The 16,733-nt window shown below is 38.3% G+C and overlaps 1 protein-coding gene across 2 annotated transcripts; it reads right to left on the bottom strand.

Annotated features, from left to right (window-relative positions):
* Positions 1 to 154: 154 nt before the first annotated feature.
* Positions 155 to 16,377, bottom strand: txndc9 (thioredoxin domain containing 9). Of its 2 annotated transcripts, XM_057853477.1 has the most exons (6): positions 16,304 to 16,377; positions 13,503 to 13,697; positions 8,182 to 8,300; positions 5,808 to 6,062; positions 5,313 to 5,372; positions 1,524 to 1,658 (listed from the first exon to the last, which is right to left on the bottom strand). In XM_057853477.1, exons 2-5 carry the CDS (start codon positions 13,674 to 13,676, stop codon positions 5,342 to 5,344), a joined length of 579 nt encoding a protein of 192 aa, XP_057709460.1. In that variant the 5' UTR covers positions 13,677 to 13,697; positions 16,304 to 16,377; the 3' UTR covers positions 1,524 to 1,658; positions 5,313 to 5,341. The 2 variants fall into 2 exon arrangements, with proteins under 2 accessions (XP_057709459.1, XP_057709460.1); XM_057853476.1 differs by lacking the exon at positions 5,313 to 5,372 and having other exon boundaries at positions 155 to 1,658.
* Between the last annotated feature and the right edge of the window lie 356 nt (positions 16,378 to 16,733).

Here is a 16,733-nt window from a genome sequence, read left to right as displayed (position 1 = left end):
CTGACATGTACGACAAGATTACAGGGAAGATACGGAGAGAGAAATTGAAGCAACTTGAAGCTATTTTAATTTCACAGCAGCAGTATTTCACAAGAGCCCAAGAGTCGAAAGAGAACGCCACAAAGGCTAGTTGCGAGATTGTTGAAATATTAAAAAATAATAAAGCAAATGTGACACACAGAATGGCTAGCTAAAATTTGCTTATTGTTCTACATAAAGGACGTCAGCCAAGGTCGACCCCCCACATTTTACCACACCAAATCTGGCCCCCTTTGCAAAAAGTTTGGACACCTCTGCCTTAGACTACTCATCGAACCACTGGGGTTGGACTGAACCTAGTTTAATAACCACTGGTCTACACATTTTTTTCCCTTTTACCTACCTTGAAATTACCGTGGATCTTAATTTTCTTACAGGAGATTAATCAGCCATTCTCAGTTGGCCCTGAAAAAGTAATCTTTTCTATTTCTTAGCAACAACTATGTTAATTAAATTGAAATACAGGATAAATGTCCGTTCATCTGTCTTCTACACTTAAAATGTCAAATATGAATTTCGATTGCATTGATTGGTGTAAATATTTTTTTAATGAATTCAGTTTCCAAAGTCTCCATGTAGTAAAAACTACATGAAATTATCTTCACACTCGTGTCATAGTTAAAAGGCCTGAAATCAAGATGGAATTCATGAAATTAAATCCATGACAGATCAATGGCATGGAAAAGTTCAGTAGGGCTGGGCGATTAACTGAAATTTCATTGTGACAATGATTTTGAAAATTGAGTTCCAATTCCAGTGCTGTAAAAGCACCTTGAATGCACTTGCTGAATGTTGAGTGCAATTTCGTAGATAATAATAATGAGTACAGTCTTTCAATATTCATACTCCAGAACATTGAATAGATGTTTACTCAACATAGGTTTTTTTTCCCTATCGTAGCGGTATTATATTTTTTAACTTCCCATGACAGTTTTTCTGCTTTCGTTTTAAATTAACTGGTCTACTGCTCATATATCATTTTCACCTTGAACTAAAAATACTTATTTAATTTGATATAAGAACGGGCTAGAATAGAATATCTGAGGTATTTCAAATTAAAGTGTGAAGTACTTACCTACTACTTCAGCAAACGACTCGTATTGATAAATTAATATACTGTATGTTAAGAATCGTGTTGATATTGTGGATGCCTGTGCCAGACTCATTAGTCAGGAACCATAATGTGGCCCCAAGAGAAAATGTTTGGGGGGTGGGGGAATTTTGTTTGCTTCAAGCAGTTTATTGACAACCCAGCTGAAGTTGAATTACAATTAAAAGGTGCAAGAATTGTTATGTCAATAGTCATTATTTTTGCCATAATCACCCAGTCCTACATCATGACATCCTCTAATATGGAGTCATTTTCTTTTACTTATAATGATGATAACATCTTATCCAAGGATGAAAGACACAGTCGGGGAAAAAAGGAAAAAGGGCCAGTTGAGAGATGGTACAAACGAGGTAGCCCGAAGAGAGAAACCGAGACAGTTGTCGCCATCCCTCAGTCGTCGTCGTCAGAATCCGTGTCGTAGCCTCGCCCTCTGATGGTCTTTTTTTCGATTTTGGTGAACCTGGAATGAGGTTTCTGCGTGGAAGTGGGTGGCTCCATCAGGTTACCGCTAGAAGAAATAGTGAAAGAAGAAATGCAGTGTATTAAGGAGGAACAGAAATAAGGGCAAGTAATTGTGTCTTAACATTAATTTCAACAATGAAACACAAGATCTTCATTATTCATGCAGTATTACTAACACTTTTTAAAGTGTATTCATTTTATATTTGCCCATTCCCCATTAACCGCAAATAATGAAGGTGGGAGCATATGTTCAATGGTGATTGTTTACATTTACTGTTACTGCCTCATTTCACATGGCTGAATCCAACTGCTCCCTGTTAAGACCGACGTAAGCTAAGTTTTTTGTTTGGGCTAATGCTTTATAATGCATTTGTAATTTAGTTTATAGGTATATTTAGAAGGGCTGTCAAACGATTAAAATTTTTAATCGAGTTAATTACAGCTTAAAACTTAATTAAACGTAATTAATCGCAATTCAAACCATCTATGAAATATGCCATATTTTTCTGTAAATTATTGTTGGAATGAAAAGATAAGACACAAGACGGATATATACATTCAACATACAGTACATAAGTACTGTATTTGTTTATAACAATAAATCAACAAGATGGCATTAACATTATTAATATTCTCTTAAAGCGATCCATAGATAGAAAGACTTGTAGTTCTTAAAAGATAAATGTAAATACAAGTTATAGAAATTTTATATTAAAACCCCTCTTAATGTTTTCATTTTATTAAAATTTGTAAAATTTTCAATCAAAAAAATAAACTAGTAGTTCGCCATTGTTGATGTCAATAATTACACCATGCTCACTCACGGTGTAACACATAAAATCAGTTGGATCGAAGCGCCAGCAGATGGCGCCAAACACCAAAAAACAAGTCACAAGCAGACTTTACACTATGCTGTCATTTTAATTTGTTTGAGCGGGGATGTGCGTTAATTGCCGCCTGTTAACGCGATAATTTTGACAGCCCTAATATTTAGCCGTTTTTTTTTTGTGGGAATATGAATCTGAACCATTTGTTAAGAGCATTGTAAAAAAAAAAAAAAAAAAAAAAGTTAGCATTTTATAGCATTTAAGCTAGCTGACTTTTGCTATGTAAATTAGCCAATTGTTCTTTTGTTGTACATAGATCCTCATTTATTTTTTATACCGTTTGAGGCTCAGCTCAGGTATTTTAATTTTTCACATACCTTATTCGATTACTCGATTATTCAAACTAACTACTTCATCGAATAATCGACTGCTAAAATAATCGATAGCTGCAGCCCTAAATTCAACACTGAAAATGGTAGTTTCTTGTTTTTTTTTTCCCCCCAAAGAGTTACCAAGGTTGCCAGCTGGCATTGGTTACCTGACTTTAACTGTTACTTTAGTCGATCCCTGTAAAAACGGGTATGTTGTCTATTTTTACACATAAACTGTGACTTAAATATGAGATTAATAACAACAGAAATTCAGAGGTTGGATGTTTTCTTCTATTTATTTTGCACTTTAACACCAGCTGTTTTTTTATAGCCAATAAAACTAGCTTTCTAATGCAATGATAAAAAAGAAAAAAAAAAAGCCTTTTGTTTTTTTTCTGTTGTACCGGACCGTGACCCCTGTACCGAACCGTGACTTGTGTGTGCCGGTACAGCCCATGAATCAGTACATAATATAGAGGGGTGTGACAATATATCAAAAAGGTGATGTCGCGATACTTTATAACCCAAAAGGTTAGCGATACGCTTTCCAAGAATCAATAGATCGTTTTAAAAAGGTGTCAGTCACTGTTTTAAGGGAACCTCAGATTTAAAGACTTGTAGGCTCTAATAAGCCACAATTGTTCTCTTTGACTAAAATATGTTAATAAAAACACATAAAATATTGCCATTGATTTAAAAATCTATAATATTTAGTACATGTTTTGACCTATGGAGGGCGCCATGTTTTATGCGCACAGTGGAGGCTCGGAGTGATGACGTAGATCAGGGGTCCCAATCTGCCGGGCCGCGGACTGGTACCTGTCCGTGGCGCATTTGCTACCGGGCCGCACAGAAATAATATTTCATTAACGACCGCATTCTGGCCGAATCAACTTTGGCCTGTGCCCCTGCTTAACACATCAATATCCCGGTCTACTCTAGATATAATACTACAGTATAGATTAGAATGTCATAGAAATCCATTGATTGGACTGCAAGCAGTACATCTTGTTTTGTATATATAATATATCTATGTGCGCTTGTCCTCCATAATAACGTATGACTAGGCCATGGGCGCAGCACATTTGTTCCCTCACACGAGCGAAAATGACTGGAAAACAGACGTCTTTGGAGAGATTTTTACAGCGAAAAAGCGCACCTGACAAGCCAGAAGATGAGCCTAGAACCTCGAAGACCCACGAACTGCGAAGGAGTGGATTCGTGACCCGTTTGTGAATAAACCGAGTGATTCGAGCATGTCTGTGCAACAGGAGGATCAGCTTGTAGAGATCGCAAATGACGGCGACCTTAAACGCACATTTGAGACAATTAAAGTACAGTGATACCTCAGCTCACGAACGCTTAAGCTCACGAACTTTTCGCCTCAAGAACATTAAATTCGCGAGCATATAGTCTCTGCTGACGAACTAGTTTTCGGCAGACAAACCAAACCACGCGGTCGAACAGCGCCACGAGAAGCTGACGCACGCTCACGGCGTGCCAGTTCGTCCCCTCCCTTTCGTTGAGTGCGGACGTGGTTTGTGTTTGATAGACATTTTGGACCATATTGAGTGTACTTTTGCTATTATGGGACCGAAAAAGAGTTACCTACAGTCCTTATGGAAGGTGACTCGTGTTACCAATTCGCCCTCGACTGGTAATTGGTGGTGCTTTCAGCTTCCCACCGTAGTGAGAAGTGGACCGGCGAGTCACGTTGGCTCGTTGTCGTCGGTTGTCTTCGGTTCGCCCGATTTCCTCTCCAGAAAGGTGGCGGCGTGCATACAAACACCCAGAGGCGTCGGATGGCTTTTTGTGGGCACTTTTATTAACAACCAAAAGCATGTGGGGGGCACAGCACTGGAGTCTACACTAACTGCGCACTTTGCCGGTAACACTCCCCTTCCAAACAGTAACTCCCCCTTCCAAACAGTAACTCCCTCCCTCCTCCTCCAACTCCATTCCATCAAGCCATCAACTACCATCACAAAGGTAAATAAAACGACTTTATTATACAGTACAGTTTATTTCTTTAATTATAATACAATAGCACATTTATTATACATAACATAAGGTATATTTTTGTGTAGTTTTAAGGCTTATTTAGTAGAAAATTATGTTTTATGGGGACCTGGGAACGGATTATTCTCATTTTAATGGTTTCTTATGGGAAATAAATGTTCGGAAGACGAACTTTTCGCCTTACACACACTTTCTGGGAACCAATTATGTTCGTGAGCTGAGGTATCACTGTAATTCCGGAATATCCTGGAAGCGCTACGAGAACACTGAAAACCTTGCTACAATTTTCAACATCGCATCTTTGTGAAGTGGGCTTCTTAATTAATGCTTAACGACACGGCGAAGGCGTTAACGGTGAGAGAGCGGTGTGAAGCTAACATGGCAGGATGGGTCTGAGGAGAACTTTTCTACATTTCAATCCACGATCAAACGTAAGTCTCTATAAGTGGAAATGCATCTATGACTGAAATTTCAGACCCCTACCTATTTTCTAAGTGGATGAACTTGCAAAGTCACAAGGGGTGCAAATACTTCTGCTCTTCACTGTATGCCGCAAAAGAAAAAGGAAGTGACTGTAAATCAACAGGAAATGACGTGAAATGCCCCAAAATGAACTCATTGCATGGCATTGGCTGCAACTAATGGCCTGAGATGTACAAGCCGTTTGAAGTGGGAGGGATGGCAGCGAATGAACATTCGTTCATTCGCTGCCATCCCTCCCAGTTCAAAAGGCTTGTACATCAACGGGTGATAAACTCATTGTAATTCACAGCAGAAGGATGAAAATAGCTTGTTTTTCTGTTTATTAGTTACATCATAGAATGATTTCCTGACAATGTACCGATTATTTTTGCACTGCCGTATCGTGAGATCATCGTTATCGTGACTTCGTGAGCCTTGTATCGCAAATCGTATCGAATCATGAGCTACATTCCCACCGCTTACATAATATTTGGTGCCTCGCCACAGACGACATACCTGTAGTTAATAACATCGGCGCAGCCCAGTCGCCATTCCAGCATTTCGGTGCTGAACTCGTCAGTGTTCCCCAGGTCGCGGAAGCCGACCACATAGTCCTTGGATTTGCCGTCGATGAGCAGCGCCAGGGTGGGGATGACTTTGATGCGCAGCCGCTCGGCCAGGAAGGGCGCCTGCTCTGCGTTGAGTTTGATGAATTTGGTCTCGACGTGCTTCTTTGCCAGGAGAGCCAAGTGTTTGTCCATGATCTTACATCTACACATGTGTATGTGATACAAGTCAACTGCCTGTACCTAAAATTAACTAATTTATACACTACGTTTGGATACGCCATTTTAATACATTTTAACTAGTAGGGACTGGATTTGACACCCAGCCTCGTTAATCCCGCCCAATTACCGTAATTTTCGGACTATAAGGTGCACCTGACTATAAGCCGCACCCCACCAAATTTGACATGAAAACGACATTTGTTCATAGACAAGCCGCGCTGGACTATAAGCTGCTGCTGTCCCCATTGTATTATGGAATATTTACGCTAAAAGAGACTAACCGGTAACATTTTATTTGATAGCAGCATCATAAGATCATAGGATTGTCATAAAACCAAATGAAACACCATGATGCTTTCAACCAATTGGCTGCAAAGCTTCATTGCTTCAAGAAGCTTAATTTGGCCATCACTGCTCCCTTGGTGTGGACAGTCAACCTCTGCTGCCACCTGCTGTCAACACTGTTGTCGTCCAACATGCCTCCTAGCATGCGTTGCAGCACCGCAGATGTAAATATTAATCAAAATTCACGTTCTTTGCTAATTATTTCTTCAGTTACTCTTCCAGTTGTTTCATTAATTGCTAGTTGTGGTATTTGGTAACACATTATTTGACAGTGGCGCCATAAGACTGTCATAAGACAGTCATAATTATTAGGGTTGTTCCCATCATGTTTTTTTGCTCCCGATCCGATCCCGATCGTTTTAGTTTGAGTATCTGCCGATCCCGTTATTTCCCGATCCGACTGCTTTTTTTTTTTTTGCTCCCGATTCAATTCCAATCATTCCCCATAATTTTTCCCGATCATATATATTTTGGCAATGCATTATGAAAAAGATTAATAAAACTCGGACGAATATATACATTCAACATACAGTACATAAGTACTGTATTTGTTTATTATGACAATAAATCCTCAAGATGGCATTTACATTATTAACATTCTTTCAGTGAGAGGGATCCACGGATAGAAAGATGAGAGGGATCCACGGATAGAAAGAAATTCTTAAAGGATAACTTTGTATATTGTGACTAAATATTGCCATCTAGTGTATTTGTTGAGCTTTCAGTAAATGATACTGTAGCCATTTAACTGTTCTGCCCAAATGCATGATGGGAAGTGCAACCATGACTGTGCAAAGTGGCACCAATTGATATATCTTCTCTGCGTTGGGAAATAACATAGGGTGTTAAGAAAAAGATCAACTACTACCATTCTTCCCCACATTGCTTCCCACGATATTTCTAATTGTTGGGAGAGGGATTGTAAGGATTTAGCCAATTAAAAAAAGGCTCTAAAGCCTGCCAAAATTCACTCTACTCATTTTACGCTGCCTTTTAGCTCTATATATAGGTAAAACGGCGCCATTATGGATTGAACGCGACATTGCGTGAGTGGGTCGTGCAGCGCATGCGTTGATTGCGTTAAATACTTTTACATGATTAATTTTTAAAAAATTAATTACCGCCGTTAACGCGATAAATTTGATAACCCTACTTTAAGCCAAAACTAAAGACTCTGGATGAGTGTAAGACATTTTGTCTGTAACGTTAACACAACTAGAAAACGATTTAATTAAAAAATATATACATTTAAAAAAGGCATGTCCGAAATTTTTTTGCTGATTCCGATACTTTAAAAATGACGTGATCGGGACATCTTTAATAATTATGACATGACAATGTCATGAGCATTTAGGAATGCTTATAACAGATGTCATTTAGTGTTTTCCGGCAAATGATTTCACTTTGAATCAATTTAAAAGATCCAAGCTGGACATAACAGAGTTAGTGACATAATTTGCCAGATGACACGTAATGACATCTGTCATAAAAATTCAGTAATGCCCATGATAGTGTCATGTCGTTATTATGACAGTTTTATTACACCACTGTCAAATAAAGTGTTTATTATGAACCCAATTAAATCAACAAATAAGCCGCACTGGACTATAAGGCGCCCGGATTCAAAATGAGGGGAAAAAGTAGCGGCTTATAGTCCGAAAATCACGGTAATTAATAATCGACAGACCACTTAAGTAGCATATTTACACCACGGTTATTAAAATCTCCCTGCTGTCTATAAGGGAATGTGACATCACCTGAAGGTGGAGTTTCTGTAGAAATGGCAGACAACCTTTTTGCTCTCCTTGACCTCGCTGAAGAAGTCTTTCTCACTGGGAAGTTCGCGGTACTCTCCGTGTCCTTTGGACAACCACTCCTGTGATGACACAAACAACAATTACTATCTCGTATTAACAAATACAACAATTATTATCTCATATAGAGAATGTTTGACTCAACTGCAGAGAGTATAAGACACTTGTGGGAATTTGGTGTATGACATTTTCTTCATTCTTCCTCAACCCTGAATTCTTTTGAGGAACACTTTCCATTTACACTGTACTTAACAGCTTTACACAAGCCACGTGTCAAGCTTATATGTATTGTTTTAATCCGTTATATTATAAAAAAAGAATTATGTAATTACAGCCAAGGAGCCCAAGTTTCACAAACAAAAGTATATGGCGGAAAACACTGACAAGGCTGGAAAAGCAGTTTCTGCTCTTGCACCCCTAAAACTGTGTGTGTGTGATGTGACAAAAGAACTGTTGTGTTTGATAGAACAGTATGTTCATATACTGCCATAGCAGTTTCATGGCGCATTAAGCCCCCGACCTATTTTAATTCGTCCGTTTTACCCTGGAGACCCCCGTTTACAGACACCGCGTAACTGCTTTTGTTTCAACCCAGCCAGGAAAAGAGGGGAAGTAATCATTTTTTTATTATTCAAAATGTGTGATTTTTAGTAGTGATGCACGATAATACATTTTTCAACCGATATCAATAATCGATAATTTCCTGCCCCTTCCATCCGATAACAGACAATGTCACGCCGTTAATTCTATTCAAATATGTATGTAAAATTTTCAAGTATACAAAGATCAAATGTTACTGTGCAAAAATGTAATTTAGTGCTATTTCTTTCCACATCAAATGTGAACAAGTAGTAAATTCCAACATCTAAACAATGGCAATGACATTGTGTAATGGTAAGCTTTTGGCAACAATTACTTAGAGAGTAAATACCCAAGTTGCACAAAAATGCCTTTAAAAGTAAGCCATTCCTAACATATATCACATTACTACACTGCAAAAACACCTCCTTAAAACTAGCAGAATTGGACACAACTGTTGATTGCGCACATTTGGAGGCTAAATCAAGTATATAATTATCGGATTGCATTATCGGTTGAATTTCGTTTTATCTGGGTTATCTGTGTGACGTCATAATTGCCATTATCGGCCGATAATTATTGGTGACCGATATCATCGTGCATCTCTAATTTTTAGCTTAAAATTATTAATTGATGTGTATTATGTAGTTTTTTTTTTTTAAACACTAGAAAATTATTCACTCACATATTTTAATCTTTTAAACAAATTAAGTTACAAAAAAAAAAAAAAAAAAAAAAAAAAAAAAAAAAAAAAAAAAAAAACTACTCTCTGTAAATAGGTTACTGATATCTACCTCATCACTATCACTTAATTGTATTTGTCGCATTTTCCACAATATTTTAAATGATAAATAATCGATCCAAACAAAGAAAATTTGGGGGGGGGGGAACGTTTAAAAGGGTAGATACAGGACTGTCTCAGGAAATTAGAATATTGTGATAAAGTTCTTTACTCTCTGTAATGCAATTAAAAAAACAAAAATGTCATACATTCTGGATTCATTACACATCAACTGAACTATTTCAAGCCTTTTATTATTTTAATATTGCTGATTTTGGCTTACAGCTTAAGAAACCTCAAAAATCCTATCTCAAAATATTAGAATATCATGAAAAAGTATACAAGTAGGCTATTCAACTAATCACCTGAATCATCTAATTAACTCGAAACACCTGCGAGGGTTTCCTGAGCCTTAAAAACACTCAGCTTGGTTCAGTAAACTAAATCACAAGTATGGGGAAGACTGCTGATCTGACTGCTGTCCAGAGGACCATCATTGATACCCTCCATCAGGAGGGTAAGACACAAAAAGAAATTTCTCAAAGAGCAGGCTGTTCACAGAGTGCAGTTTCAAAGCATATCCACAAAAAGTCTGTTGGAAGGGAAAAATGTGGCCGGAAACGCTGCACAACCAAGAGAGATGACCGCAGCCTTAACAAAATTGTGAAGAAGAGCCGCTTCCAGAATTTGGGGGAGCTTCAAAGACAGTGGGCTGAAGCTGGAGTCCAGGTATCAAAAGCCACAGTTCACAGACGTGTCCGGGAAATGGGCTACAATAGCCGTATTCCCATGGTCAAGCCACTTCTGAACTCAAGACAACGGAAGAAGCGTCTGACTTGGGCTATGGAGAAGAAGCACTGGACAGTTGCAGAGTGGTCCAAAGTCCTCTTTTCAGACGAAAGCAAGTTTTGCATTTCATTTGGAAGTCAAGGCGCCAGAGTCTGGAGAAAGGCTGGAGAGGAGCAAAATCCAAGTTGCTTGAAATCCAGTGTGAAGTTCCCACAGTCAGCAATGGTTTGGGGAGCCATGTCAGCTGCTGGTGTTGGTCCACTGTGTTTCATCAAGTCCAGAGTAAATGCAACTGTGTACCAAGAGATTTTAGAGCACTACATGCTTCCATCTGCTGAAAAGCTCTATGGAGATGAGGATTTCATTTTCCAGCATGATCTGGCACCTGCCCACAGTGCCAAAACCACCAGTAACTGGTGCACTGACCATGGCATCACTGTCCTTGATTGGCCTGCTAATTCCCCTGACCTGAACCCCATCGAGAATTTGTGGGGTATAGTTAAGAAGAAGATGAAAGACACCAGACCTACAAATGCAAATGAGCTGAAGGCCGCTATCGAAGCATCCTGGGCATCAATAACACCTCAGCAATGCCACAGGCTGATTGCCTCCATGCCACTCCGGATTGATGCAGTAATCCGTGCAAAAGGATTCCCAACCAAGTAATGAGTGCATCAATGGACATTTTCAAATGTTTGATTTAGTTTTGCTGTTATAAAATTATTTTTTTACTTGGTCTGTGGAAGTATTCTAATTTTTTGATATAGGATTTTTGAGGTTTCTTAAGCTGTAAGCCAAAATCAGCAATATTCAAATAATAAAAGGCTTGAAATAGTTCAGTTGATGTGTAATGAATCCAGAATGTATGACATTTTTGTTTTTTTAATTGCATTACAGAGAGTAAAAGAACTTTATCACAATATTCTAATTTCCTGAGACAGTCCTGTATATGAAAAAGAAAATCATGACCACTACTTGATGTCTGCGATTTCTGCATTCCAACCCTTGTTATATTACCATGTTTCACCCATAAAATCCCAAAAAGTCAGACTGTGGCCATTCACAGCTGTGTCTTGACACTCAGTGATACGTGCTCCACGGAGTTTTTGGATCGAAACAAGGTGGGTACATTATAATATCTCGTTAAAATCATGGTATCTTTAATTATGCTTTCTCGTGCTCTAACTTCCAGTTAGTTTTGTTTTTTAATTTTTTTTTAAAATGCCCTCCTGTTGAAAAAATTTCTTCCCCCAGAAAACTTTTTCTTAAACTTTGCAATGATGTGTCACACATGTTTATAGGACAATTTTGAAATTTGGCCAAATTGGGGGTCTCAGAGCAGAACTTCAAGTCACGTCAGTGTTTTCCGCCATATACAGTCATGTGAAAAAATTAGGACACCCCATTAAATATTAGATTCTTTATTAAGAAATGTTCACATATCAATGTCTGATCTTGTTTTTCTTTATATCTGGAAAAGAATGTTTTAATTGCAGGCAAACAACAAAAATTAACATTGTTTAACTCACTAAACCAAATTTAATCAACAAAAATGCATATTCTAACTGAGGAAAAAGTTAGGACACCCTACCACCTAATAGCTAGTGTTACCCCCTTTGGTTGAAAAAACTTCAGTGAGACGGTTTTTGTAGACATCTACCAGTCTTTGACATCGGTCTGAAGAAAGTTTGCCCCACTCCTCAACGCACAATACTTTCATGTGTGAGATGTTTGAGGGGATTCTTGCATGTACAGCCCTTTTCAAGTCACCCCACAGCATCTCAATGGGATTAAGATCTGGGCTTTGACTCGCCAGTTCCAGGACTCTCCATTTCCTTCTTTTCAGCCAGTCCTTGGTGGATTTACTGGTATGTTTTGGGTCATTGTCATGATGCAGGGTCCAGTTTCGCTCCAGCTTTAATTTTTTTCACAGATGATCTCACATGTTCCTCAAGCACCCTCTGTTACACAATAGAATTCATGGTGGATTCTATAATTTTCAGCTGGCCAGGACTTGCTGTAGCAAAGCATCCCCAAACCATGACACTACCACCTCCATGTTTCACAGTTGGTATGAGGTTCTTTTCCTGAAATGCTATATTGGGTTTAGGCCAAACATGTCCTCTATTCTTGTGTCCAAATAATTCAATTTTAGATTCACCTGTCTAAAGAACATTGTTCCAGAAGTCCTGGTCTTTTTCTACATTCACTCTGGCAAACTTCAGTCTGGCTTTCATGTTTTTCTTGAAGAGGTTTCCTCCTTGCCCACCTCCCATGTAGGTTAAATTTGTGCAGTCTCTTTCTGATTGTAGAGGCATGCACTTTCACATCAACATAAGCAAGAGCCTGCTGTAGGCCCCATGAGGACATTTTAGGGTTTTTGGAGACTTCTTTTAGCATGTGGCGGTCTGCTTATTGGGTGAACTTGCCTGGACGGCCAGACCTGGGCATGTTGGCAGTTGTTTTGAATGTCCTCCACTTGTAGACTATTTTCCGGACGGTGGAATGGCGGGTTTTATATTCTTTTGAGATCTTTTGTAATCCAATTCCAGACTCATAAGTGTCTTCAATCTTTCTGAAGGCCTAAGACACCTCCTATGAGCTCACCATGGTGTTTTCTCTCACTTCAACAGTCAGGGGCATACCAAACTAAATGTGAGGTTTAAAAAAGGCAAGCCTCCTTCAGAACACTGGGTAATGATGTTCTAATCATGTGCACCTGAGGTGATACACCAGTGTGTGATTTTAACCATTCTAAGTGGGACTGAATGTGTCCTAATTTATTTCTCAACAGAAATTGCATTTATTAAATAAAATATTTTTTTTTCCAGTTTCAATTGTTTAGTTCTATTACTTGAATCTCTCAAGATTGTTGACATTAAATATCCATATGACCAAATATGTTAGAAAACACAAAGGCTTCAATAGGGTGTCCTACTTTTTTCACGTGACTTTACATGTCACATATAGTACAAATAAATCACTTATCAGTTAAAATTGAATATGTGGGTGTGGTTTTGATGAATAGTTTTAGGGGACACTCTTGTTTATATTATACACTTGTAGTCCATGCGCATGCACGTGTGTGCAAGTAATAATAATTTAAAAGACATACCTGCTTCTGTTTTTGAGCTTTCTTCAGCGCCTCTAATCGTCGTTCCCTCATTTTCTCAAAGTCATCGTCATCCATTTCATTGAGTTTGGCCAACTCTGCATCCACCTGTTCCTCCACCTGTTTAGCCGACTCCAGCAGAAACTTACTGAGGTTGTCGATCATGTTGTTGGCCATGGCTGCACGATTTGTCTCAACCTGAGGGCGAAGGAGTACACATGAATAGGACAGCCCGATCATATTAAGAGGATTAGAATCGGGTGTAGGTTTGCATGGGGACGCTAGGGACAACACACTAGCAACTTTTCAGGATGCTCAAATTGTCCTCACCAACTTTTAAGCAACCTTATTTGAGTTATATAACGATTTCAGTCATATAGGTAATTTAGATTGTCTTCCCATATGTTTTAATTGTTGTAACTGACCCCACAAATATTAAGTGAATTATTTTCATTATGTTCAGACTTACATGTACCTCTTTTCACTTGCTGAATGTGCCAGTCCATTTTTTTCCTCCTAAACGCTCATTTGACTGGCTGATGACTTGACCCAAACACACACAGACATTAGACTTTATGGATATTAGACATTTTTTTTCAGCCAGCATGAGCCACTGTACGAAGTGCAAAAAGAAGTCAATGTTGTGGAAGTGGGGAACGCGCCACTAATTTTGCTGCTGAAAGTCCGACCTGCATCAGAGTTAGCATAACATTAAACTGTGCGAACTTGCTAACCTACAAAACTTGAGTAGGTAGCTGCTTAGAGAGACGTGTCCTTCTGTATGTGCTTTCTACTGTTAACGTTAAACTGAGAAATGTAGTGAACTCCCCAGTTTTCCTTTTTATTTTATTCATGTGATCTTAAAGCCGCCCACAGATTTTTTTTGTCGAGTTTGGCTGTGCTTGTGGACAAAAGCAGCAGTGTTTTACCTGAAGGACAGCTCAATTTTTACTTATTTTTGTTATTCCCTGACAAAGAACTCTTTTTCAGTTATATTTAATTTCTTTATTTAGACAATTTTGAGTGATCTTTAGTACTGGTGCACGATAATTATTGGTCCGATAATTATCGGTCCGATAATAGGAATTATGACGTCATCCCGATAATTCCAATGACATTTATAATAGGACCAATAATATGTACTGTTCTGGCTTTACAGTTTAAACAATAGTATGGGAAATCGGTTCACCATTTGCGGGGCATTGCTCCCACTTGCAGGTCAGAATAATTCACTGCATCTATTTTTTGTTACAGTAGTTTGGTTCAATCACTTACACATTGCGGTGTCTAGCGGTAGCATTGACAGTCGTGAATGCTTTCTGTTACGTTTCCGCCTCGGAAATATATGTAAGTATTTTATGTTTACTATAACATATGGATGTGCAATATATGTTTACTTCTGTGGTGAAGGGTCATATGTACAGAACTTCATAAGTTGTGTTATTGAAGCCAGCCAATGCTTTAGTAGCTCAAGCTAGTGTGGAATGCTATACATATAATAGTTGTGTATATAAGTGTATTTTGCAGTTTGTTGTATATTAAGTACTGAATATGTGTATTTTTCTGTTGTACTTTCACAATATTAAGACGAGTGCCTTCCCATAAAAGCAAGAAAAGACCAAGCCTTGTGGTTTATGGAAGTGCATTCATTCTTAGCTGGCTGTCGGGCAGTGCAGAAGTGAAACGCACTGTTTTGTTTATGTCATTATGAAAAATCTGGTGAGATCAAAGCAAATCTATGTTGAATCCACCACTAGTTTTTTTTTTTTTTTTTAAACCTCCAGGTGTTTAAAAACTCAGGTTATACATTTAAAAAATAATATCTTTATTATCGGTTATCGATATTGGTATCTGCTTTGAGGAGCAGGAATTTATCGATATCGGTTTCAAAAAATGGATATCGTGCACCCCTAGTCTTAAGACAAATGTTTATTTTTTGCATTCCTGGATAGTTAAGAGATGATTAACAAGCTTGTATTTATTGTGTATGTTAACAAAATGTATGTTCAAATTATGCAATTTAAATTTGTTCATAAAATCTCGACATTTTTCCTGGTTTTCAAAATGTTTTTTTAATATTTTTGAAAACAAAGGTTTCAATTGAACGGTGTAGGCTCAACCAATACACATAAAAGTTAGTATAAGTCAATACAGATTTATTTTGCATTGATCATCAAGAATGTCCCGTCCCCAGCAAAAAGTGTACATACAGGTTATGCCATATCGTCCCTACCAATGTTTAGACCAAACCTACGCCCTTGTGTGAAAAAGATCAGGTTTCCATTTATTTATTAACTCATTGGCTGTCATTTACAGTGATAGACGTCCAATACATTTTGACTTTGATCCCTTCCAGGCACCCAGTCAAAGTGGATTGGAGATCTATCTCTGTCAATGACAATGAGATAGACGTCTGTAACTGTCAATGGGAGATCACAACGTCAACGCCGTTGGCAACGGACACGCCTCAACGCCGTGTTAGCAGTCGCCAATGTTTTGGTCATATTTCCTTTCCAACAGAAACGATATTCTGCTTGTAACATTATCCGGAACAAACAATAAGATGCTGCCACGTATTAAGGCGCTATCAACACTGTTTATGGATGATTTTCAGTAAAATGAGCTCGCATGCTAAAGCTACTTAGCATTAAACTAACAATGTGTTCCTAAAATAAGAGTATCAGGGGCGCCAAAGTCAAACATTGAACCAGGAGTTATAGAATGGATTGATGTTAAACACGAATTTGTGAGCTAAAAATGAAAAGCGACCTTATATACAGTTTAACACCGATGCCGCTACTTACCTGTTAGCGATGCTGTAATAAGCCGCTCAACGAAGACTGTGACGGAAGTGACGTCAGCACATGACCGCAGTTGCGTGATGTCACTAATTAGTAAAAATAAATAAATAAAAAACAAACAATGGCTCCTTAGGTTTTTAGAGCGGCGTTAAATAATAATAATAAATACATTTGTAGCGGTTAAAACATTTTAGGCTAATAAAATATGTCCATGAGTGTGTTTATTTGGTTTGTGGTAGGAGGAGCAAAACATGTTGATGACCCCAAAACGCAGTGTCAGCAGGGGTGAAAGTGGCTAGAATTTCTTGCAGTAACTCCCCGACGTGAAGGTTGCCACGGAGTCAGAAATTTTGTTGATTTACTGAAATACAAAGAAAACTGTTTTGGCAGTTATTTCTATAACACATACAAAAACAGATTTTCATTCAAAATT

Source organism: Corythoichthys intestinalis, chromosome 12 (assembly GCF_030265065.1).
Source record: "Corythoichthys intestinalis isolate RoL2023-P3 chromosome 12, ASM3026506v1, whole genome shotgun sequence".
In the NCBI taxonomy this organism is placed as follows: Eukaryota; Metazoa; Chordata; class Actinopteri; order Syngnathiformes; family Syngnathidae; genus Corythoichthys; species Corythoichthys intestinalis.
Note: the sequence above shows the minus strand (reverse complement) of the source record. Positions and strands in the feature narration are given on the sequence as shown.

Bases quoted from the DNA above. Each gene is read 5' to 3' on its own strand.
- txndc9 (XM_057853476.1), bottom strand. From the start codon at position 13,676: ATGGCCAACAACATGATCGACAACCTCAGTAAGTTTCTGCTGGAGTCG. The intron at 8,301-13,502 runs GTATGTCTTTTA...GTGTCATCACAG, and splicing joins AAGCTCAAAAACAGAAGCAG to GAGTGGTTGTCCAAAGGACA. The intron at 6,063-8,181 runs GTGATGTCACAT...ACACATGTGTAG, and splicing joins TACAGAAACTCCACCTTCAG to ATGTAAGATCATGGACAAAC.